General features: G+C 37.0%; 1 protein-coding gene and 1 long non-coding RNA gene across 11 annotated transcripts in view; one reads left to right on the plus strand and one right to left on the minus strand.

The window, feature by feature from the left end:
* LOC119053493 (uncharacterized) overlaps positions 1–1,203 on the minus strand; it is a 34,175-nt gene extending 32,972 nt beyond the window's left edge. For both annotated transcript variants that reach the window (XR_008392486.1, XR_005083306.2), the window contains exon 1: positions 834–1,203. This is a non-coding gene — a long non-coding RNA (uncharacterized LOC119053493). The remainder of the gene's footprint in view (positions 1–833) is intronic.
* A 25-nt stretch (positions 1,204–1,228) lies between these two features.
* ZNF280D (zinc finger protein 280D) overlaps positions 1,229–25,990 on the plus strand; it is a 101,319-nt gene continuing 76,557 nt past the window's right edge. For 2 of the 9 annotated variants that reach the window (XM_037151115.2, XM_037151116.2), the window contains exons 1-4: positions 1,605–2,179; positions 16,938–17,107; positions 18,862–18,927; positions 19,063–19,202. In XM_037151115.2, coding sequence (XP_037007010.2) covers positions 2,172–2,179; positions 16,938–17,107; positions 18,862–18,927; positions 19,063–19,202 — 384 coding nt within the window. In that variant the 5' untranslated portion in view covers positions 1,605–2,171. Of the gene's footprint in view, positions 1,396–1,600; positions 2,180–16,937; positions 17,108–18,861; positions 18,928–19,062; positions 19,203–25,990 lie in introns of those variants that run through there. The other 7 variants (XM_037151111.2, XM_037151109.2, XM_037151110.2 and 4 more) reach the window with 7 other exon arrangements.

Here is a 25,990-nt window from a genome sequence, read left to right on the forward strand (position 1 = left end):
TTTAAACTAGCTCTGGGGGCTAATTACTTCAAGTTTCTGTCTCTGCAAACTGATGACCAGACTCCAAAACACAGTGTGAAATCTTAAATTTACTTTCATACTCATAGGCTTTGCTAACCATTGGGAGTTACATCTGAAATATAATGACTTAAGAATGCACCAACATTTTTGAATGTTTAGCTTTCCATGTTTGTTATTTTGATTTTCTCTGTCTTTTGCTATAAAACTTATTTTCAAGGCAAGCCAGAAAGGGAAAGCTGCGTGGACCATCCTTGGCCCAGCTGGGAAAAGAGGTCATGGTTATTTGTAGCCATGCCAGGCCTCTAGGGGTAATGAAAGTGGCCTTTGGGGAAGATTGATCTGGGAGTGGTAATCAGTAAGGAAGCAACTATAACGATGAACAACGGAGAAGAGCTTGGAGCAGTCAGAATGGGGAATAAGAAACTAATTCCAATAGGCAGGAATAATGGCGCAATTCAGTGACTGAATGCTGTGTGCAGTGATGGTAGGTGTGTTAAGAATCTAACAAAAGGCAAGATTTCAAATCCAGATCACTTTTGAGAGCTGGACCATTATTGCCATTGATATTGTGAGGACAACTGGAAGAGGAACCTTTCCTTACAGGTCAGAATACAGTGTTTATATAAGCATTTATGCAAGCAGTATCCGGACAAGTGTCATTGTAATCGCATTTATCTTAACTTTATTGTTGTCATTATTACAGGCACCCTATGGCAGTCAAGAATTAAAGGAAACACGGGCAAAATCGTCTGTTTGAAACAAACTTGGAAAAACTAGCAAATTATTAAAAGAACCTTACTGCTTCTTCTTACCTAGTTTCTCTTCCCGCCTAACGCACAGTGTTCCACTTCAGTGGTGTCTTTCTTCCAAAGACCTTCTTACCTTCCACACCTGCGAACTAGCTATTTCACATAGCAAAGCCCTGCAACTCAGGTTCAAGCCTTCGGATTCCGTGCAGCCCGTAGATCCCGGATTTGAGTATTGCTGCCCTGGGCTGCTGCAGATCAGCCAGGTAAGCACGCACAGTCGCACAATCGCGCAGAACCTGGCCCGGGCCCTTGCTGCGGGTGAGTGGCTGGGCTCCGCAGCATTCGACGGCCTGCGAAAAGTAGCACATGCCCAATCCGACTCCCAGGGTCCGCGGGAAGAAAGGGAGCCCGGAGATACGGGGACTGACCCGGATTCTACCCAGGAAGCAGTGCGCGGGCTACAGGAGCATCCCCCGCCCCCACCCCTCTTCCCTCTGCTCAGCTGCCTGGTCTGCAATGGGAGCCTCCACCGTTGCTGCGGTGTAGGTTTTCCTGCTCCTCCTTTTCCTCCTCCTCTTTCTCCTCCTCCTCAGGGCCCCAGTCAGGCCGATCCGCTCCGTTCACGGTAAGCGCCCCCCGCCCCCACCCGCCCCGCGCTGCAGCAGGCAGAGGCCCTCCCGCGCGGCCTGCGCCGCCTCATTCCGGGGGCGCTGGGCTGGGGCTGTTGAGGCCGGCGCGGGTCGCCAAGAGCGCCCGGGGAGCGGGGGAGGGGACCAGCTGCTAGGCGGCGGCGGTGTGCCCGCCATCTTGCGCTGGCCTTGGCGTGGGAGGGATCGCGCCTTGACGCGGCCGCCAGCTCCCGGCTGCGGCCGGGCCGCACAGCCCGCCTGTCGCCTGCTCCTGCGTCTTTTCCACCGCCCTTCTCCTCCTCACTGCCCAAGGCCTCTGCGCCTGTGACCCTCAGCATGCTTTGGCTTTTGTCTCTGGAGCCATCTCCCTTTGGTCTTCCCGTACATTTTGTGCAGATGTTTGGCGGAGACCGTGCTCCTCTCACAACAGCTCTGTCCGGAGTCTCCTCCGTGGTAGGCAGAGACCACTGGCGGTTCCGGACTCTCAGGCGGGGGAGAGCGCAGAGCCCAGGGCCCCCGGCCCAGGTGACCAGCCCCGGCGGGCGCACACCCTTGTCCCGTCAGAGGGACTTCCCTGCTCTGTTCTACTCGTTCCGCTTTATTGTCTCCAGAGGCACGGCCTTGAGGGGAAACGTGGACGGGGAGACAGTTTTCGAACGGAGCTTTCAGGCTTCATTTAGTGAGACGGAAAGAATGATCTCACTTGGAGGTTTTATCCTGCTCTCCTTGCCTCAAGTTTTAACGCTGTAAAGAAAAATCTGCTAGAGGAGAAATGTCAAAGTGAGTCCGCTTCTGTGAGCCCTTGGAAACCTTCGTTCACGGGGTTCTCCTGGCGAAGAGTTCTTTGAAAATTCTGCGTACTTAGGATTTATATATTTATTTATTTATGGTTTTCAGGTTTGGACTGGGTCTTAAGAATGTCATGTCTTTTAGTGCCATTAAACAGAACACCGAGGCAGAGGAGGAGAGTTTCGAAGTACCTAAGCCGCCTCTGGGCGTTTGTAAGGTGCCCTGCGTCGGGGCGTCGCTGCTGACTCCGGCGTCTCCCAGCAACCGCGCGGGTGGAAGGCCCTGGTTTGCAGAACCGAGGGCCGTGTGCTTTGGATGTTCTAAAACATCAGTGCAAACCCTCTCACAGTTGTATTTTGTTTTTTTATTTGCCATCGATACCCGTGGATTTGTACCGCAAAACCGCTTTTGCAGTGGTCTTTGTGAAAGTGAGGGAAGAGCCTGGGGAAAGTTCTTTACTGAGGTTATGGCCGGGCCGTGATCGAGCCATTTCTGGAGCCTTAGATCTTCAGAGTCTGCATTCAGTGCTCAGTTCGCTACATTATGTTGTGTTTTTAAGAGAGTGTGGTGGGTGTGGGGAAGAAGCAAGGAGGCTTCCCTCCCGAATTTAAGATACACCACCCTTGCCCCTTACTTCTTTTACATCGTTATTTTTAAGAATTCATTTCTGAACCTTTCAACCTATTTTTATTTTTCATGTTAGTTTTTTCCCAAACGTCGAAAAGTTGAATAGCGCATAATGTTAATGGTTGTTACCATTTTGCCTTTTCTACCTGTTTCACATTCTCTTAAAGTGAACATTCTCAGAGTCTATTGAAGATACTATGACAGTTCATACCTAAGTATACTGTGTATGTCAGTATGTATATTATAATATTAAGGCCAGTTTTCCGTATAACTGCAGTACCATAATCATGCTTAAAGTTAAGAATTCGTACAATCTATATTCACACTTTTCTTGTGGTCCCCCAGATGTCCTTTTTAATCGTTTATTTTGGAACCAGTATCCAATCATGCATTACATTTGTTTGTGTTAGTTTCTTTTAATTTTTTTTAATTTAGTGGTGTACCCAACTTTTTTTGTGTGTGACAACATTGACCTTTTGAAGACACTAGGCCAGTGATCTTGTAGAATAACCTACATTCTGTCCCTGGTCTGGTGGGTTAGTTGGTTGGAGCATCAAAAGGTTGTGGGTTTGATTCCCCATCAGGGCATAACCAGGTTGCCAATTCCATTCCCGGTTGGGGCACAGTTGGGGCAGTACAGGAGACGGCTGAATGATGTCGCTCCCTAACATCGATATTTCTCTTTCCCTTTCCCCTCCTCTCCCCAGAATCAATTTTAAAAAAGTCTCAGGTGAGGATTAAAAAAAAGAATCTACATTCTGGGTTTGTTTTTTTTTTTTTGACAGTTTCCTTCTCTTTGGGTTTATCTACATCATACAGTGTATTTTACATTATATATCAGAAGGTGTGTAAAGTGGGGTTATCCTATTAGGAATCTTAAATTTGATCTGTTGGATAAGGCGGTGATGATAGCCTCTTCATCGTAAGGATTTTCCTTTTGCAGTTAGCAAGTACAGTTGGTCCCTGACCTAGGGTGGTTCAAGAAAATGATTTTTCAACTTTACTATAGTTCAAAAGCAGTATACGTTCAGTAGAAACTGTACTTTGAATTTAAATTTTGATCTTTTCTTGGGTTAGTGATAGACGGTTTGATATTTTCTCATGATGCTGGATTGTGGCAGCCGAATGGTTTTGCCCAACTCTAGGTGATTGTGTTGCAGACCCTTCTAAGTCAGGTACTTAAACCAAGGTTTAGTTCACATCAGTAGGAGACGGAGTTTCACAAAGCAGAGCAGGAACTTGATGTGATCATGGAATTGAGAAGGGTGAGCTTATGCTCTAACGGCATCTCTCCCCCACTGGTAGAGAGCCTTCTATTCTTAGAGGGTGTGGTGTGAGAGTGATTTAATTCTTTCAGATACACATAGTTACTGTGTTGCACTTCAGTCCTTTTGCACACAGTGTCCTGTCACCATTTTGGTCTTTGTTCTCTGCCCTCTTAATTTGTGGTTAGCAGTCCTTTTTAGTTTGTGGAAACAAGTATAACTCGCAACATAGTTATATCTCCTAACTTGTGATGTATTAGGTGATGTTAGGGCCTTTTGGCAGATAGCCTAGTGGCATGAGTGTTCCAAGCCACATTTAAGGTAAGCTAGGCTAAACTAGTATGTTTGGTAGATTAGGTGTACTAAATTCATTTTTGACTTAGGCACAGGGATGTCCAGCCTGTGGCTGGCAGGCCACATGCAGCCCAGATGGCTGTGAATTTGGCCCAACACAAAATCACAAATTTACTTGAAACATTATGAGATTTTTTTGTGATACATGTTGCAATTATATTTAATGTGTGGCCCAAGACATCTCTTCTTTCGGTGTGGCACAGAGATGCCAAAAGGTTGGATACCTCTGGTTAGGGTATTTTTCAATTTGGGATGTAACCTCATTGTAAGTCAAGGAGCATTGTAATCTATGGGGTAATATTTTATCCTTTCTATTTGGTATGAATTTATCTGCAGTAATCTGATATGACATATTGGGAGCAGTCCTTTTGAAATGGGTGTTTCAGGGTAAAGGAGGGGAGCAAATTTGGAGGATAGGAGTAACATGAAGTTTGGGGATCTTGGAATGTTGCATCAGAGCCTGGGATAGTTAGGGGAGAAGAAGCAGAAAATAGATGTCAGAAAGATGGTCTTTGAAAATCTGCTTAGCATCCTTATACAAATAAATAGTGAGCTGGAATAAATAGAAAAGTTCTGAGGTAGTTGGGTGTTGGAGGGCCACAAATCTCAACATTCCCACTTCAATCCATTCTTTTCCAGTTAGGCTATGTAATCCAGTCCTGCTTCTTTGGTCCAGTGTTTTACTGCTCAGCATTGGCAGTGCTAGTAGGGGAGAGGAGGGCAAAGGAAAGGAATAAATAAATTTGTGCCTTCCTCTCCCACATTTACTTGTTTTCTTTATTCAAGAGAACATTTAGAATCATACCAAGATTGTTTGTTGTTGTTGTTTTTTCTGTATGAATTGGGCAGGGGATGTACCTAAATGGAAAAGCAATTTTTGTAAGTATAAGGTAAACCAGAGTTTTAGGTGATAGGAAATTAGATATTATTGATGACATAACTTGTTATTTCAAAAATAACTTTGGAAAGATGAAAAATATTTAATATATTTAAAAATAAATATTAAATAAATTAATACTTATTACATTAAATAAATATTTAATTAAATATATTACCCCAAACAATTTATCTTTTCCTGCTTCAGAGGACTCAAAAATATTTGAGTTTTCAGTTAAGTTTTTTAAAAATATATAAATGACAATTTAACTACCAAAAATGTTTGTTTAGAATTTTTATTTATTTCTACAAAGCAATTTTCTTTTTAAGGATTCTTTTAACATTCAGAATACCATGAAAAATAGTTATTGCCTTTTATCATCTATAATGAAAGGAACTATTTTATTTTTTAACATTTTAAATTATTTTCTATAATTTTATATGATATACAGAAGTATAAAGGGATAATGTCAGACACCTTATTAGAAATTTTAATAAGAATATGCTTAGAAAAATGCAAAAAAAAGCATCATCTAATTACATACCTCTCTTACAATGAATATATGTCACATTTGAATGCTCTTGGCAAGCATTCTTATTACAATGTAGTACTTTTTTTTTAAGAAAATGAAACTTTTGTATCCACACAAAGAACATCTTGCTTTATCTTTCCTACTTTTAGACCTGTGCAAAAGAACATTATGTTTAGAAGGTAGGACAAAATTCTCTAATTAGTTCCTGTAAGTTCTTTAATTAATAGTAAGAGGAATAGTCTACTTGGTAACTTACAGTTTTGTCATTGAAGCTTTCCCCATACAATGAAAAGCATTTTTGCAACTAATATCATTCATGGTCCATCATCTTCAAGTCATTTTTTGCAAGTATAGGTTATGACTTTTTTACTGAGTGTATCTACCTCCTTTAGTCTTTTTTATATTACAACTCTTACAGTTAATTTATTCAGAGTTTTAAAATTAACTGATGTTTGAGAATGCATTGAGAAGACTAACTAGTTTTTCTTAGAACAGTAAGAATCATCAAATATGTTTGAAATATTATGCACAATTGACTTATTTTGCTTTCCACTTGTGAGATTTTTTTTTCTTTTTTTATTGATTATGCCATTACAGTTGTTCTATTCCCACCTTCATTCCCCTCCACCCTTCACACCCCCGTCCCCACCATTACCCCCCCTTTAGTTTATGAACATGTGTCTCAAGTTCTTTAGATTCTATATTTCCCATACTATTCTTGCCCCCCCATCTATTTTCTATCTACTGTCTATGCTACTTATTTTCTCTACCTTCTCTCCCCTTCTCCTCCTCCCACTCCACTATTGCTAACCCTCCTTGAGATCTTCATTTCTATGTTTCTGCTCCTGATCTAGCTGTCCTTTTAGTTTGCTTTTGTTTTAGGTGTGGTTGTTAATAACTGTGAGTTTGCTGTCCTTTCACTGTTCATGTTTTTTTAACTTCTTTTTCTTAGGTAAGTCCCTTTAACATTTCATATAATAAGGGCTTGGTGATGATGAACTCCTTGAATTTGATCTTATCTGAGAAGCACTTTATCTGCCCTTCCATTCTAAATGAAAGTTTTGCTGGATAGAGCAATCTTGGTTGTAGGTCTTTGGATTTCATGACTTGGAATACTTCTTTCCAGCCCCTTCTTGCCTGGAAGGTGTCTTTTGAGAAATCTGCTGACAGTCTGATAGGAACTCCTTTGTAGGTGACTGTTCCCTTATCTCTTGCTGCTTCTAGGATTCTCTCCTTCATTTGAATCTTGGCTAATGTAATGATGATGTGCCTTGGTGTGTTTCTTCTTGGGTCCAACTTCTTTGGGACTTTCTGAGCTTCCTGGATTTCCTGGAAGTCTATTTCCTTTGCCAGATTGGGGAAATTCTCCTTTATTATTTGTTCAAATAAGTTTTCCACTGGTGGCTGTTCCTTTCCCCCTTCTGGTACCCCTATAATTAGGAGGTTGGAGCCTTTAAAGATGTCCTGGAGGTTCCTAAGACTCTCCTCATTTTTTTGAATTCTTGCTTCTTGACTCTTTTCTGTTTGGCCATTATTTGCTTTCTTCTGGTCCACTCCATTGATTTGAGTCCCAGTTTCCTTTCCATCACTATTGGTGTCCTGTGCAATTCCATTCATTTCAGTTAGTTTTGCCTTCATATGTTTGTCTAATTTGTGGCTATAATCAACCAGTTCTGTGAGGATCCTGATGATCAGTGTTTTAAACTGTGCGTCTGAGAGTTTTGCTATTTCTTCATCGCTTAGATCTATGGACTCTGGGGCTTTGAGATCTTCTTGAGCCATTTTTGGTCTGTCCTCGCCCCTTAAGTATGAGGAGCTGAGGAGCGGAGCCTTGGACTCTCAGGTTGCTGGGTTGTGACGCTATATGTGGGGGTGTGGTCAGAGCGGGGAACTGGTGACCTCCTCTGCTGTTTCTCACTGCTGGGTGAGGAGCAGAGCCTTAGGTGGTTTACCAGGGCGGGGCCACTCAGGTCGCTGGGTTATGACGCTGTATGTGGAGGTGGGGTCAGAGCAGGGAAATGGCAGCGCCCTGTGCTGCCACTCGCCCTGGGGCCTGCTCAGTCCCGTAGTCTCACCGCCCACTCCCTCGCTTGGCAATCTGCGCAGGAAAGAGCGACCACAGTCAACCCACAGCCCTGCTCCCTCGCTGTTTCCCCGAGGTCGCTCGCTGAATCGATTACTAGGTCCAACCCTGCACCTGGGTTCCGTGTGCCCGAGTCAGTCTGACCAAGTTTTCCTGTGCAACCCCGCTCCGCCAGCTGCTGGTTTCGCCCCTCTTACCGGTCAGGCTGAAGAATTTGTTGTTATCAGACTTCTGAAAAGTTCAATTTTCTGTGTTCTGGCTTTGTTTTCTGTTGCTAATATTTAGTTGTCTCTAAACTTGGTTGTGAGAGAAGGCACAGCATCTCCACCTATGCCTCCATCTTGGCGAAAGTCTGCACTTGTGAAATTTAACAGTTCTATCCTGTTCTGCCTGTTATTGCCAACAAAGGAATATTTCTTCCTGGATAACAGTAAGCCAATTCTAAACTTAAAAATATTGGTCACAAGTTGTATCTCTGACAGAATTTTAATATTATTCTGTCACTTTTACTTTGTTTTTAAAGATCTTATTGATTCATTTTCAGAGAGGAAGAAAGAGAGGGAGAGAAACATCAATGTGTGGTTGCTTCTCTAGGGTCCCCTACTGGGGACCTGGCCTGCAACCCAGGCATGTGCCCTGACTGGAAATCGAACCAGCTGGCACTCAGTCCACTGAGGTATACCAGCCAGGGCAGGAAGAGAGTCTTTATCACCTAAGATGGAGAGTTAATAATGAGATGAGTTTGCATAAATAGACCTAACTAAAATAACCCTTATCTTTCATTAGTTTCCTCATCTATTTCCTAGTTACTTCCCTATGATTTTTCTATCAAAGCCTAAATCCCTTTTCCTTTGTTAAAATGATATATAAGCCACTGAGTCAAACTACTTCTTTGAGTTTTACTTCTTTTCAGTGAACTTTCATGTATGTAAACATCAATAGAAATTATTGGGATATTCAGATGTATACCTTCAGAATACTGTGCAGAAGAAAATAATAATGTCTGCCCTGCTGCACTCAGCTCAGTTTTGACTGACTAGAGTTAAAGGTCTGCAGCCCGAATCAGGATCAGCAGAGTTTTACCTAGATGTAGTGCAGAGAGATACCCCATACCCTATTGTGAAGTAAGGTTCCTTTTAGTTAGATGTTTGTTTGTTTTTTTAAGATTTTATTAACTTATTTTTAGAGGGAGGGGGAGGGAGGGAGAAAGAGAGAAACATCAATGTGAGGTTGCCTATCACGTGGCCCCCACTGGGAACCTGGCTCGCAACCCAGGTATGTGCCCTGACTGGGAATTGAACTGGTGACCCTTTGGTTCACAGCCTGTGCTCAGTCCACTGAGCTACACCAGCCAGGGCCAGTTAGATGTTTTTAATGATTCTGTGCTGATTTAAATTGACTTGTAGATTTAAGCAGTTTGTTGAAGCACAGGCTTCCTTTTTTAGGAAGATTATTTTGCTAGTTTTATTTCATATCATCGTACAAGAAAACAACAGTAACTATTACATCTTTCACAATACAGACTTAATTGGTAACAAATATACAACACGTATTATTTTCTTCTCTGTGTGATTTGGAAGTATAATTGTTAAAGGTTTAGTAGTTGTTACTGCTAGCATGCTACTCAGACTAAGTTTGAGTTAGTTGTACTTTATTTTTTTTTAATATTTTTATTTATTTATTTTTAGAGAGAGGGGAAGGGAAGGAGAAAGAGTGGGAGAGAAACATCAATGTGTGGTTGCCTCTTATGTGTCCCCCACCGGGGACCTGGCCTGCAACCCAGGCATGTGCCCCGACCGGTAATTAAACCGGTGACCCTCCACTTCACAGGCCCATGCTCAATCCACTGAGCCACACCAGCCAGGGCCAGTTGTACTTTATTTTTGTATGCTATATTTATTCTGAATAGAAAGTTTCACTATTTGAGGTGATTATATTAATTTCTTGTCTTGTATTTTCTCTTTTATGTTAAGTTAATCATATCTGGTTTTGGTGTTGCCAGTTTCTTGATTAGGAGTGCAACCCCCCAATTAAATGTTATATTTATGATGAGAAAAAAAACAACAAAGATTGACTTTTTAATGTGGTTTCTGTTTTTCTCATTTTTTAAATTGCTGTTCAATTATAGTTTTCCCCATTTTTTACCCATTACTCTCCCCTGCCCTACCCCCTGCATCTCTCACATTCAGTCTTCCCTCATTATCTTTGTCCATGGGTTCTTTAATAAATGTTCCTTTACTTGACCCTTCCCCTTCTCCCCTCTCCACTCTGGTCGCTGTCAGTTTGTTCTCTATTTCCATGTCTCTGGTTCTATTTTGCTCACTTGTTTGTTTTGTTGATTAGGTTCCACTTACAGGAGAGATCAAATGGTATCTCTCTTTCCACCTGGTTTATTTCACTTAGCATGATTCTCTCCAGTTCCATCCATGCTGTCTTTCTTTCTTTCTGCTACATAGCATTCCATTGTGTAAATGTGGTTTCTTAGATTGTTCCATTGAATAACTAACTTTAGAGATTGAGAAGATAGAGAACTTAGGTATTCACCATATTCCCTCACATTCACTTCTGTATTCTACTAATTTCTCTGCACTTTTTATTGATTAATTTTAGAGGGAGGGAAGGAGAGAGACATTGATTTGTTATTCCACTTATTTATGAATTCATTGATTGAGTCTTGCATGTTCTCTGACTGAGGATTGAACCTGCAACCTTGACATATTGGGATGATGCTCTAATCAACTGAGCTACTCAGCCAGGGTCATTTTTATGCATTTATATAAGTTGGTATTTTTGAATTAGATACTTGTTTTATTTTATGGGACTAGTAGTATATAATTTAACCATCTTGATAAATTGTGTGTGTTTTGTTTATATGATGCTTTAAAATTTGTCATATGTGTTTGAAATAGTTTATAAGTGTTTTTTTAAAAAGATGAAATTATGGCAAGATAGATTTGACAGCCACACCCCAGGAGGCATATAAAGCTAAAATTTCATCATGAGAAATATGAAGATCTTATATAACAAAATGATTTCTAAATACTCAGCTGATAGCTTATAAATTCCATTATAACACAGTTGGGATCTGCCCTTAGAGTTCTTTAAAATGGCATTTAGTCCAGAGTTAAAAATGGTTAAGATTTATTGGGTGATTTCTGTGTGCCAGGCACTGAGCTTGTGTGTTATGCATATTATCTCATTTAATTTTAATTATAAATCTATAAGATATACTTAGTAAAACAAGGCACAGAGATTAACTAACTTTCCCAAGATCATACAGCTAAGAAGTGGTTGAGTCAGAACTTGAATCTGGCATTTATTCTTCAGCAAGTTTTACTATTTATAGTCAATAAATATTTGAAGTATACAGTTTGTAGAATACAAGTAGAGGCCACTGTGTTCTGGAACTGTGGAAAACTGGTTGAAATTGTTTTCCTCTTGTGATTACTATGTTAAGCTGTGCACAGTTAGATCTGTTTGGTGTTTTATTAAAAATAATACAGTTGTATACTATTTTAAAAAATAAAGTGTGCAATTTATAGTGAAGTGTGCAAAGTATAGAGCTGAACCTTAGAGATCATTCTTTTTTTCCTCTTAACTGTTATTTTTAAATATACTTTATTGATTATGCCATTACAGTTGTCCTATTCCCCCCCTTCATTCCCCTCCACCCTTCACACCCCCTCCCCCACCATTCCCCCCTTTAGTTTATGTCCACGTGTCTCAAGTTCTTTAAATTCTATATTTCCCATACTATTCTTGCCCTCCCCCTTGTCTATTTTCTACCTACCATCTATGCTACTTAGTCTCTGTACCTTCACCCCCCTTCTCCTCCTCCCACTCCCCTATTGCTAACCCTCCATGTGATCTCCATTTCTATGGTTCTGCTCCTGATCTAGCTGTCCTCTTAGTTTGCTTTTGTTTTAGGTGTGGTTGTTAATAACGTGAGTTTGCTGTCCTTTCACTGTTCATCTTTTTTATCTTCTTTTTCTTAGATAAGTCCCTTTAACATTTCATATAATGATGGCTTGGTGAGGATGAATTCCTTGAACTTGACCTTATCTGAGAAACACTTTATCTGCCTTTCCATTCTAAATGAAAGCTTTTCTGGATAGAGCAATCTTGGATGTAGGTCTTTGGATTTCATGACTTGGAATACTTCTTTCCAGCCCCTTCTTGCCTGTAAGGTGTCTTTTGAGAAATCAGCTGACAGTCTGATGGGCACTCTTTTGTAGGTAACTGTCTCCTTATCTCTTGTTGCTTCTAGGATTCTCTCCTTCACTTTAATCTTGGAGATCATTCATTTGAACTAAGTGCTTAGACCTGGAATTCTAAGGTGACTTAACTGAAAGTTGTGGCAGTGCTGGGGCTATCTCTTGTTTTTTCTGGCTACTACCCTACTGCTTTTTTTAATGTTCAGATGCTATAGTTGTGATTTCTGGAACTGTTTAATCTTTTATTAGATATGTAAAAGCTGAAACAAAAAATAAAATAGTAATTATAATTATATGTTTTTATAGTCTCAAAGTGAATGAGTTAAAAAATATTTGATAAGTCAGTTACTTGGAATTAATTTTTTCTTCCACATAGAAACAGGTATTTTAAACATGGACATGATATTTCTACCTGAGTCAGTAGTTTTGGAAGAGTGTTCTCTTTTTCTGTCTGTTTTGGAGCCAACTGTGAGCTGCAGGAACTGCAAAGATCTTTTGGAACTTTGAGATTCCCACTCCATATCTTTGCTGGATAGTCCACTTCAAATGGCAGCTGATTTAATCTTTCATAGAGTTCCATGCCTCACCACCAAAATTCTGAAGTAGTGACTTCAGAGAAGTTTTTATGGTGATGGTTTTGGCGTGCCCCAGTGGCTGAGATACCAAAGGAATTCATGAAATTGTTTGGTTGTTTCTTTATTAACTAGGATGAAATAATGGCAGTGATTCTTTAGACCAGCTTTGTCCAGTAGAAATAGTCTGTACTTACACTGTCCAGTACAGTAGTAACCAGCCATGTGTATGGCTTTGAGCATTTGAAATGTGGTTAGTGAAACTGAATTTAAAATTTTATTAAATTTAAACTTAAGTAGTCACGTATGGCTAGTGATGATTATATTACATACTGGAGCTTTAGGCTGAAATTATGGTTCTAATTGCATAAGAGGATTTCCAACCATTTAGGGTGTATGTGAGTGTATCGGTTTTGGTCTCTAAGTAGCTGCTGTGGTCCTAAAGCTGTTGATGTTGGTTATCTTAAAAGTTATCTCTATAGTCATAGGCAGCAATATCTTGTTTTGTATGGATAGGTCTTTATTAGTTGAATATTTGTAAATTGGGTATTAATTTTAGAGTTTTGCTAAATAGCATTTATATGATAATTTAACAAAAAGATTATGATGAGTCTCATAGGTTGTGTAATTGCGTCTCTTAAAAAATATTCTGTATTCTTGGTATTAGTAGGTCCTTTTAAAATTCTTATTTTAAATAAAGCAATTCAAATATGTTTTTAAATGATTATTCTAACAGCATTTGTTTTTCAAGCCCAAAGAATTATAGACATACTAGACTGTAAATTTCTGAAGCCCAAGTCTGTGACATTAATCTTGGTTTTTTTCCTAGAACTTAGCACATTACCTTGCATACAGATGGCAATGAGTAGATATTTTTATTGAATTAATCTATGATAAAATATATCTAATTAGTTTTCTTTTTAAATATATTAATAAAAACCAGAGAAATATGAACTAAAATTTATTTAAAATTGTGTTCTTATGGAAATAATTTCATTTATATCTTAAGAATAGGTAACAGTAAAAGATTGGTATTACTTAGCATTTGAAAATTCAGACTTAAACAATACATTATGGAGGTGCTTCCTCATTTTTACAAAAGGATGTATTTAAAAATTTATAGTTTAATAATCCAGACCTTATTTAAGTAGTAATTGCTTTAATAGATTCACCATTTTACTTACTAAATTTGGGTTCATTCAGGAATGAACCAGTTATGTAAATGAGTTATATGTATATGTCAAACATAGTCAAATTTTAAAATGAGCTTTTTATGGGAAAAGAAGATGAAATATGTGTGCATTAAATGTAATAAAAAATTCTTATATTAGGTATTTATATTTTATAGGAAGGAAAATTAAGATATAATTTGTTGCATTGTCTGAAGTCACTTGGTGAGTTTGGAGATCAAAATTAAATCCAAGAATTTCTGAATCCCAAGTTTCGTATTTCAGTATTTGGCATTACATAGAATGACTCATAAAATTGGCTGATATTATGTGTCATTACTTAGATGACAATTTACAGAAAGTCAGCTCTGCATCTTGATGGGCAGCAACCCTTTTCAGCCAAAAAGTACTTGTTGCTGTCACAACTGATACTATTATATATGGCTTATATATTGGTAACTTTGCTTCAGGAGAAAGGATGAGAGGTAGGCACGTTTCCTTAAATACTCTTAGATTGTTAAAGTAACATGCTCACATAAAAACAAATAATGGAAACTAAAAAGTGAGTAAAGTAGAAATGAAGTGTTTTCTCTCTATGCTCAGTGATAACTATTATCAGTTTGGTATACATAATCACATATGCATAGACAAAAAATAATTCTTAGAAAATCATAAAGCTATTATATGTCTTTAATTTTTTTCCAAAAATATATCTTGATATACAGTACTCACCCCATATTTGTAGTTTCATTTTCTGTGGTTTCAGTTACCTGCAGGTAACTGCAGCCAAAATATTAAATAGGAAATTTCAGAAATAAACAATTATTAAATCTTAAGTACCTTTTTGAATAGCATGATAGAATCATACCTTTCAGCTCCATCTTACGCTTGGAGAATCATTCCTTTGTTCATTGTATCTGTGCTACGTAGTGCTACTTGTCTTGTTAGTCGCTTAAGTAGCTGTCTCAGTTATCAGATCAACTGTTGAGGTATTTTAGTGCTTTTAAGTTCAAGTAACCCTTACAAAGTACCCTAATACTGTCACAATGCCCACATCATTCACTTCACTAATCTCATCACGTACGCATTGTTTTATTTCACTTCACAAGAGGGGTAAATATATTACATGATATTTTGAGAAAGAACGTCCACATTCACATAAACTATTATAGTATATTGTTATCATTGTTCTATTTTATCAGTTATTGTGACTAATCACTTACTGTGCCTAATTTATAAATTAAACTTTATCATATATGTATAGGAAAAAACATAGTATAAATAGGGTTTGGTACTTTCCTCAGTTTCAGGCATACACTGGGAATTATACAAAGGTAAGGGCATTGTATTGACAGTGGCATTCCCCTGTTAAAAAGAATGAAGAAATTCATCCATTGTCTTCTGTTATTAATTTGCTAGGGCTGCCATAACAAAGTACCATAGACTGGACAGTTTAAACAATAGAAATGTATTTTCTCACAATTCTGGAGGCTAGAAGATCAAGGTGCTGCTAAGGTTGGTTCTTTCGAGGGCCATGAGGAAAGGGTCTGTTTCAGGCCTCTCTCCTTGGCTTATAGATGGCCATCTGCTTCCTGTGTTTTCAGATAGTCTTACCTTTGTTCTGTATCTGTGTCTTGATCTTTTCTTTTTTTATAATCCTCACCCTAGGATATGTTTGTTTATTTTAGAGAAAGAGGAAAGGGGGTTGGGGCTGGGGGAGAGAGAAAGAAACATTGATGTTGAAAGCAACATGGATTGGTTGCTTTCTGTATGTACCTACCCTGACTAGGGATTGAACCCACAACTTTTTGGTGCACAGGATGTTGCTCCAACCAACTGAAACACCTAGCTAGGGCCTGATCTCTTTTTTGAAGGACACCAGTCATACTGGATTAGCTCTCACCCTAGTAACCTAATTTTAACTTAATTGCCTCTTTGAAGACTGATTCCAAATATAGTCACATTTGAGGTACTGGCATTGAGGACTTTGATACATAAATTTTGGAGAAATACAATTCAGCTCATAACATATAGTAATTGGAAGTAAATGATACTTTTATATCAGTATACTAGTATTTACCCTATTTTTTTCAAATTAGGTATTGCCTGACTTTGCCTCATTTCCTAGTCCATAGATCATTATATACTGTGTACATACTGCCTATCTAAAGTGTAGAGGGAAATATACTCTCAAGGAGCTCAGTTTGGACTTTGACATATAATTTTAATCATTTAATTTGAAAAACTTTATATAACTAGTAATATAGTATAGTTTAGAAAAGCAAGAGATCAGTTCATTATGTTAGTGACATTTGGGAAAATGAGAGTGCCTTGTTTTTTGACAGGTGGCCTACTAAACATTTAAATAATGTTAGGTCAAGAAATGATTTGTGACATAGTTTCGTAAAAGGGAAATTACCCTGAAAGGAATAAGCCTCATTTTGTTCCCTTATTTTCATATAGGGGCATCTCTGGGCCACATTGGGAGAAGAGTTGTCTTAGGCCACACATTAAATACGACATGTAATCACAAAAAAAATCTCATAATGTTTTAAGTAAATATTGTGTTGGGCTGAATTCACAGCCATCCTGGGCTGCATGTGGCACACCACCTACAGGTTAGACACCCCTGGTAGCACCTCATTCCTGCTTTGCTCTGTGCCTGGCATTCCTGAATTTAGTTCAGTTTTTCTAATATATCTACATCTTTTGCCTCGTATTCTTAGTTTATCACCTTTTTGTTAATACTGTTTTTTTCCAGATAATTGTTCAGTGAAATCACTTTTGTAGATATAATCATATTCTAGACATATAACTGAAACTCACTTTGCAAATTTCCTGTCCACTGTAACTACTGTCAGTCATTACCTATCTGTCTCTATATACCTATTTATCTACATGTTGATAGTTATCTGTCATCTACGAGAGTGAGTTCTAAGTTTCTGATTGTTGCTACCATGTACTAACTACAAATATAAATTCAGAAATTGCTATTAGGATTATTAAAGTAGATCTTAAATACCATTATGTATTGATTTGTCTTCTTTGAAAATAAGGTTTGCTTTCCTTTTGAGAATAAGAAAATCGAAAATGGCAGAACTCTTTATGGAATGTGAAGAAGAAGAGTTGGAACCATGGCAGAAGAAAGTAAAAGAGGTTGAGGATGATGATGATGATGAGCCAATCTTTGTTGGAGAGATATCAAGTTCAAAACCAGCAATTTCAAGTAAGCATTTACTTTTAGTGAAGTCAAGTTTTATAAGGTATTGTTTCTAATGGAAAAATTATGAACTGAGTTATAGGTACATATGATCTTGTTCTTTGATAAAGAGTTGGGGATGAACAGCTGCTTGGGAGGTAAATAAAAATTTTAGAAATAGGGCAGGGATGTGATTGGGTACTTGAGGAAGGTGGTAAGAGGTTAAAATGTCAGATCTGAGAAAGAGAAACAGACTAAGATTAGCTGGTGACATTGGAGGTCTTTTGTTACTAGAAATCATATTTTTTAGTGGAGCTAAGTATCCTATTTGTTTATTTATCCTATTTGTTCATATATCTTTTTTTCTCCCACTCAAACTCAGAAGTGGAAAAAATGGGTTTAGAATAATACTTCGTTTAAAATGTCAGGATGTACTAAATGAGTTTGTGTGTCTCACATAGGGGTTCTCAAATTCAGGCAACTGCCTCATTACATTGTCATCCATTCATAGATAAAAAATGTATAGGCAGTGAAGGATTGATTTCATAATTTCTGGTCTGTATACCAACAGGTACTTCTGACCATACCCAGTATCCTACAGCTTGCATTTGTTAGATTTGTTTTTTTCCATAAAATGGCTTCCAGTAGCACTTGGTTGTCTTTCATTTCATTTGAAACAATTTTGTTAGATTGTACTGTGACAACTGTCATATCAATGTGCATTGGAAAAAAACTTACCAAAATTGTTGAATTTTTGTGCAGCCATTTTAATACTGAAGATGGAAAAATTTGCAGCATTTTGGCATAGTATGCTTTCTTATTTCAAGAAAGGTAAAAACGCAACTGAAATGCAAAAAAAAAAGATTTGTGCAGTGTTTGGGAGAAGGTGCTATGACTGACTGAATGTGTTAAAAGTGATTTGCAAAGTTTCTTGCTGGACAATGCTCCGTGATTGGGTACACTAGTTAAAGTTGATAGCAACCAAGTTGAGACATTGAAACAATATCTCAATGTCTCTTTCTCCCCACTGAGGGGGGAAAAAAGTAAATTTTAATGATTTTTGGTGTGTATGTGCTTTTGTCTTTTTCTAATCAGCAATTTTAGGCAAATCCCTACTCTTCCAAATCTTAGTTAGGCTCACATTGACTTCTGGTATAGTGGTAGTTTAGAAACTCCTTAAGTTATAAGATACTATGGTAAACTGTAGGTTCATTTTAGTGTGCAGTCTCTGATAGTTTCCCTTTCAGAACTCAAGAGTAAAGGTGCAGATAATCCAAAGAGACCCTTATAAGGACACACTTCAAAGCTTTTAGGGATGTGTATAGGATATGGAATTTGGACAGGGGTTTGATTTTGAGTAATAGAAACCCGAGTGTATATACAGCCCTATTGTCACTCAAAGAAAGACATATACTTTAATTATAGGTTATATATGAATGTATTTTTGGAAAAGTTTTACTCATTATAATGAACTGTTTCTTTGCCATACAGAAGATTTGACTTAAGTAGTCAGGTTTATCAGACTTTTACTTCTGGCATTTGGATTTTATATTATAGTTAGAAAGGTTGCTGTAAGTCTATGAAATAGTTAAAGCTTGGAATCTTGTTTCTTTAGTAGATAAATATATACATATGTTTAAAATGAACTGTATTCTTAAGTCAGTGATAACTTACAAGTGTATATTCCTTTCAGGAACCGTTTTTCAATTAATAATGTCTATTACCATAATATATATTTCATTGAAACAAATGAATTTTAAAATAAATATAATTTTTTATAGATATTTTGAATCGAGTAAACCCCAGCTCATATTCAAGGGGAATAAAGAATGGCGCACTCAGTAGAGGTATGGTATTATTTTATTACTTCACTTAATTTAAATACTTTAATTAAATACTTCACTTAATTTTAAAGTGAAGTATTTTTATATCATTGATTATATAGAAATATATTTAATATATTGTGTAATTTTGAAATACAGGTATTACTGCTGCATTCAAGCCTACAAGTCAGCACTACACGAATCCAACATCAAATCCAGTGGCTGCCTCGCCAGTAAATTTTCATCCTGAATCTAGATCTTCAGATAGTTCTGTTACTGTTCAGCCTTTGTCTAAACCTGTAAGTGTTTCTGAAACTGCACAGTCAGCTCAGGAATACATTGGATATTATTTATCAGTGTCAACCATACCCAGTTAAAATTCTGGACATCATGGGTAGTCAGTCATTCAATAGAAGCATAATCAGCATCAGAAAATGTCATATGGTAGCTCAGCCAATACCCAAAGTAGTAACTGTAGGAACTAACTCCCCAGCCTGTTCCTAAATCAGGTAATGTGCTTAAATTAAATAGGTATAGTATTAAAAACTGTGCCATTAAAATGTGAATAAAAGTATAATCAGTAATGAATATTGCATAATAGCAAGCTGTTTAAGATGATATAAGATGATAAAGTGGGCTAAGTGTTTTACTTCTTAGTTCTTAATTGGGAAAATTCTTGAGAAGCTGTCATAGCTTTTTATTCTGAAATTGTACTTTCATAGTTAGTATAAAAAATTCAAAGCCCTGACTGGTGTAGCTCATTGGGTTAGGCATTGTCCCACAAAGCCAAAGGTCACCAGTTTGATTCCCTGTCAGGGCACATGGCTGGGTTGCGGTTTGGTCCCTGGTCAGGGAACATACGAGAGGCAACCAGTTGATGTTTCTCTTGCATGTTGATGTTTCTCTCCCTCTCTTTCTCCCTCCCTCCCCCCTCTCTAGAAATAAATAAATAAGATCTTTAAAAAAAATACCTCAACAAAAAATAACAGTTAATGGTAATCATTAATATTTATCAAACTGTTAATATGTGTAAGGCTTTGTGCTGAATGCTATCAATATAAAAATTAATCTAATTTAATTCTTAAATGTCCTTGTGAAGTAAGCAGTGTTATTATCCCTGTTTTTTATTTAAGGAAACTGAGGCTCACAGATGTTAAATGATTTACTCAGCATCACACAGCTGGCAGATGATAGTTTTGGGATTTCAATCCAGGTTTACCCATAGTTCATACACATTTGCATACATACATATGTACATACATACTCATATATATTTTATATATAAATGTATACTTAAAAAGTTGGAGCATTGCCTTAGTATGACAGTTTTCAAAGTTCTAGGTTTAGGCCCTGGAATTTCCCCTGAGATTCTTTCATGGATTTTGGAGTCAACACTATTGTCATAACACAAAGACACTATTTGCCTTTTATATTATGTTGACATTTGCACTTGTGATGCAAAAGCAATGGTGGGTAAACTGCTGATGCCTCAAGACATTGATATCAGGCTGTACTAGTAGTTTTTGTTTTAGTCACCACCATGCACTCACAGTAAAAAATATTACAATCATACTATTCCCTCGAGGAAGTATTGAGATGTTACTAATTTAGTTAACAACCTGCTTTTGAATAGGTGTCTTTTAAAAATATTTTGTGTGGTGAAATGGGTAGTTTGTGTAAAGCACTTCTTTGAACTATGATGTATTTTGAAGAAAACTGCTTTGGTTGAATTGTGAGCTAAACTATCCGCTTTTTAAAAATAGAAGACCATTTTTACTTGAAAGAATGACTATTATTTGTTTCTCCATATCAATGTTACCACAAACTTGTGGTTTAAAACCACGCAAATTTCTTATCTCACACTTTCTATGGGTTAGGAGTCAGGTCATAGCTTAGCTGGATCCTCTGCTTCAGAATCTCAAAAGGCTAGGTTCAAGGTGTGGGCTCTTAGGTAGCAGTCTCATTTGAAGCTTGACTAGGGAAGTATCTGCTTCCAGGTTCTCGTGGTATTGGCAGCATTCGATTACTTGAGTTGTCATAGCTTTTTGTTTCCTCAAAGCCCACAAGAGAAAAAGAATCTTGGCAAGGTAAAATTAAAATCTAATGTAATATGATCACATATAAAAAGTTATGTATAACCTGTCACCTTTGCTGTATTATTTTGGTTAGAAGCAAGTTACACTCAGAGAATCACACAGGACATGAATACCAGAGGGTGGGGTCATGGAGGTCACTTTTGAGTCTGGCCACCACATATAGTGAGTTATTTAATCTTGGTGTTTTGGCAGGCAGACATTTCTACAGAATTGAAAAGGGCACTTGCCACTTTAAAAAAAAAGATGAATAGTATTTTTTGTGAATGGTAAAATTTGAGCTTTCAAGCAAATAATAGAAATTTGGAAAACTTGTATCTGCCACCATGGTCTTGACAGCTTCCTTAAAGACTTTTCTAATGGGTGTATTAGGTTTTATGATATTGTATAATGAACTCTGTCAAGATTTGGGAGATCTGCATAATTCAAAGAAACCAGTATTTTCCATGTAGTCATTGCATGATATTAAAAAGTCATACATGAAAGAAAGATTCATTTGCTCTGGTTGGGTGCCTCAAGTTTGGAGCATCATCCCCTGCATCAAAAGGTTGCAGGTTTAATTCCTGGTCAGGGCACATACCTGGGTTATGGGTTTGGCCATAGCTCTGGCTCTGTATGGGAGGCAGCCGATCAGTGTTTCTCACACTGATGTTTTTTTCCCTCTCTTTCTCTAAAATTGATAAACATATCCTTAGGTGATGATTAAAATTTTTTTTAAAAGAAAGATTCATTCAGAAAGTCAGATACATTAACAGATTTTAATGAAACAAAGTACAAAAAGGTTTTTAGTGATAAGGAGTAAGATTCCACATTCCAAAAAACCTTTAATACCAACTGTTGAATTTTGTTGTAGTATTGTATACTGTTATCCTGAATTATATCAAAATACTCCCTTTTTGAATTATATATATATTTATGAAGCTATACTGTTTTTATATTTTCAACCAAAACAACATTTCCTAACAGATTAAGGGAAGAAACAGATATGAGACTATAGCAATATTTGATTGAGCTAGGCATTGTAGAGATTTGCAGATATGTAAAACAGTGTCACTATTTTCTCGTATTTTCAAAATAGTAATTTTCTTATAAAAATTACTTATGCTAATCTATAATGGGCTTGTTAAAATTAATATTTTTAAAAATTTCTGTTTTACTATCTAATATGATAAATATCAATAGATATATCCCACCTAAATAGAAACTCTTTTGGGTCTTAAGTAATTTTTAAATGTGTAAAAGGGTCCTGAAACCAAGAAGTTAAAATACTAAAATAAAAAGTTACCCAAAACATAGATATTTGACTATAAGTCAGATTAACTCAGTGTTTTTTTTTGTTTTTTTCATGTTTATAAGCTATTTGACATTGGCCTTAGAGAAATAGTAAATTTTTTAATGTTCTTTTGACATTAAGGGAAACAACTACCAAAGCCACCTGTACATTTTCTTGTGAGTTTAATACAAGGATTGAATCCAAATATATTTAGTATGAATAATTTATTTTTTGTTTATTCCATATTACTATAAGGTGTAATCTACCTATGTGTTAGCACTAAAAGTTGGTATTTTGAGGTGGTATCTTTTATAGAAGAGTTATTAAATTTCAGTTTACATAAAAATGAAAAGAAAGGCTACAGCCTTTTAAATGCATGGCTAAATAAACCCAACTTCCACTTATATTTTGAAGATATTATATATCATAAAAAATAGAATATCTTTGAGCAAACACCTACCCTCTACCACCTCCCCTCCCCTTCTGAATTCTTTTCTGTGACTTTAGCATTCTGAAATAATGATTAGTAATGATAGGAGCCCTGGACTAGTATTTTTAAAACTTAGATTGAAGCAAATGACTTGAATGCTGATTCTGCCCTGCTCTTAACATTGTCAAAATCTCTCTGAGACTCATTTTCTTCATTTATAAAATGAGAGATTTTACCCAGACCACTGATTCTCAATCTTGGATTCAAAGGTTCCATAGGCTATATCTGATGCTATAGAAGATGGAAATCTATGAAAAATATGAAGATTCTTTGCTACTAGTTGGAGTCAGATTAAGTCAGTGGTTTTCTAGTGCTTATTGTAAGCTGTTGGCATTTGGGGGATAGAAAAACGAGAAAAAGAAGTTTTATTATTCAGTTTGATAGAGAAAATCTTTCTAGCATTGAAAAAAATTAAATGAGGGGTGTTATGTTTGATGTTATAAAATTTAGAAACTGGAGTTTTTGAAAGTACATTGTTTTATTTCTGTAGGCAAAGTTTTAAATCAAAGCACCTCACATGGTGTTGCCCAGCCTTGGAGAGCTTAAAAGGAGAGATTTTGCCAGTTGGTCTGAGTGGGTCTTGAAGTGATATATTTTAAAAAGTACTCTCCAAATGATTCTAATGTGCAGTCAAGGTTAAGAATGACAGATATATTCTGGAATGAATTAAGAATACATTTTAAGGGAATTTACTCTGAAATTTGGAAGCCATTCTTCTTTTTTTCTTTTTAGACTTTGTTTATATAATTGAAGAGAAGGGAAGGGAGGGAGGAAGAGTGGGAGATAAACATTAATGTGTGGTTGTCTCTTGAGTGCCCCCTACTGGGAACCTGAGCCACAACCCAAGCATGTGCCCGGAACAGGAATTGAACCAGCCACCCTTTGGTTTATAGGCTGACACTCAGTCCACTGAGCCATATCAGCCAGGGCTGGAAGCCACTGTTGTTAATAAATTATATTGTAGTTTTTCATTTTATATCATGTTTTTTGTGTATGTATTTATTTTTTCATGGAATTTCTTTATACTTCATCATCTCTTTAAAGTCTCAGGGAGCAGGGATCTGTTATCACTTATAAAGTCAGTGTAATGTAGCCTGAAGACATAGGCTTGGTAACCAGACCTGGGTTCTAATTAGAACTCCATCAATAAGAAGTTAGGACTGTTTTGGGAATCTTACATATCATAATCAGTCTGTAAATTTATAGAATGGGGGTATAATAGTTGGTCTTTATTACTGCTGTTGTGACAACTACTTGATTTAATTCATACATGTACAGTGAAGTGCAAGTACATTTGAAACACATGTACTGTGTAATACAAGTATATGTCAAGTGAAAGTACATTTAAGTTTAAAAGGTAAATAACTGAAACTCAGAAATGACTTGCCCGAGGTTACCTAGTTAAATAAATGTACAGATCTTCTAAATCTTAGTCTAGTGCCTTAAATTGTATTTGATATCTTTGTGTACTATTTTATAAGACATTGAAATTCCCTGTTAAGGATTATTTTAACTAGTTATTGTTGAATAACATATCTGTTCTCTGAGATTGTAGTACTTAATTAACCAGAATTGTTTACTAGAAAATGTTATCACTGTTAACTTTATATTTCTGTTAAAGTACTGTTTTGGAAAATGTAATTGAATATTTTTCATTCTTCGAAAGGCAGGTATTTGGAAAAAATATTTATTTTGAAGTAACATTGTGCTTGGTTACAGTTAATGCCATTTGGCAGTATTGATTTCAGTTTTTTTGTACAACATGTTAAGGCTCAAATACAGGTATCTTCCGGTAAGGCCTATAATACTAGGAGTGGTTTGGGTTTCCATACCTTTTTTAAAAAAAGCAACAACCATCATTTATTTAGTCACAGATCTGCAATTTGTACAGCATGTGGTAAAGCAGGTTCATCTGTTTCTCTTTTAATTAATTAATTTTATCGAGATGTAATTGACATATTATATTGGAGGTGTCAAATTCATTTTCACCAGGGGCCACATCAGCCTTGCGGTTACCTTCAAAGGGCCGAATGTAATTTTAGGACTGTATAAATGTAATTACTCTTTAACAGTTAAGGAAGAGCTCAGCACTGCCACTGGGTAGAAACAAGGTGCTGGGCCAGATTAAACAAGGTAGAGGGCTGGATTCTGCCTGTGGGCCTGGTGTGTGCCACCTGTGTATTATGTGAATTTCAGATGTACAACATAAAGACTTGATGTTTGTATAATTGTTTTTCTGTGTATTTTATTGATTATACCATTACAGTTGTCCCATTTTTTTCTCCCCTTTCTCACTCTTCGCTCTACACTCCAATTTCAACATACCTCCCTCTTAGTTTATGTCCATAGCTAATACATGTAAGTTCTTTGGCTTCTCCATTTCCCATACTATTCTTAACCTCCCCCTGTCTATTTTGTAGCTACCATTTATGTTTCTTATGCCCTGTACCTTTTCCACTATTGTCTCCACTCCTTCCCCACTGATGAACCTCCATTTGATCTCCATTTCTGTGATTCTGTTCCTGTTCCAGTTGTTTGCTTGTTTGTTTTTTAGGTTCAGTTGTTAATAGTTAAGAGTTTGCTGTCATTTTATTGTTCATAGTTTTGATCTTCTTTTTCTTAGGTAAGTCCCTTTAACATTTCATATAATAAGGATTTGGTAATGATGAACTCCTTTAATTTGGGAAGCACTTTATCTGCCCTTCCACTGTAAAGGATAGTTTTTCTGGATAGAGTAATCTTGGATGTAGCCCCTTGCCTTTCATGACTTCGAATACTTCTTTCCAGCCCCTTCTTGTCTGTAAGGTTTCTTTTGAGAAATCAGCTGATAGTCTTATGGGAATTCCTTTATAGATAACTCTCCTCTCTTGCTGCCTTTAAGCTTCTCCCCTTATCTTTAATCTTGGGTAATTTAATTATGATGTGTCTTGGTGTGTTCCTCCTTTGGTCCAATTTCTTTGGGACTCTCAGAGTTTCCTAGATTTGTATGTTTCTTTTCTTTGCCAGATTGGGGAATTTTTCTTTCATTATTTGTTCAAATAAGTTTTCAATATCTTGCTCTTCCTCTTCTCATGCTGGCACCCCCATGATTCGGATGTTGGTTTAAAGTTGTCCCAGAGGTTCCTAAGCTTCTCCTCATTTTTTTTGAATTCTTGTTTCTTCATTCTTTTCTGGTTGAATGTTTATTCTTTGTTCTATTCCAAATCATTGATTTGAGTCCCATTTTCCTTC

This window comes from Artibeus jamaicensis, unplaced genomic scaffold, assembly GCF_021234435.1.
Source record: "Artibeus jamaicensis isolate MK-2021 breed Jamaican fruit bat unplaced genomic scaffold, CSHL_Jam_final contig_548, whole genome shotgun sequence".
NCBI classification, from domain to species: domain Eukaryota; kingdom Metazoa; phylum Chordata; class Mammalia; order Chiroptera; family Phyllostomidae; genus Artibeus; species Artibeus jamaicensis.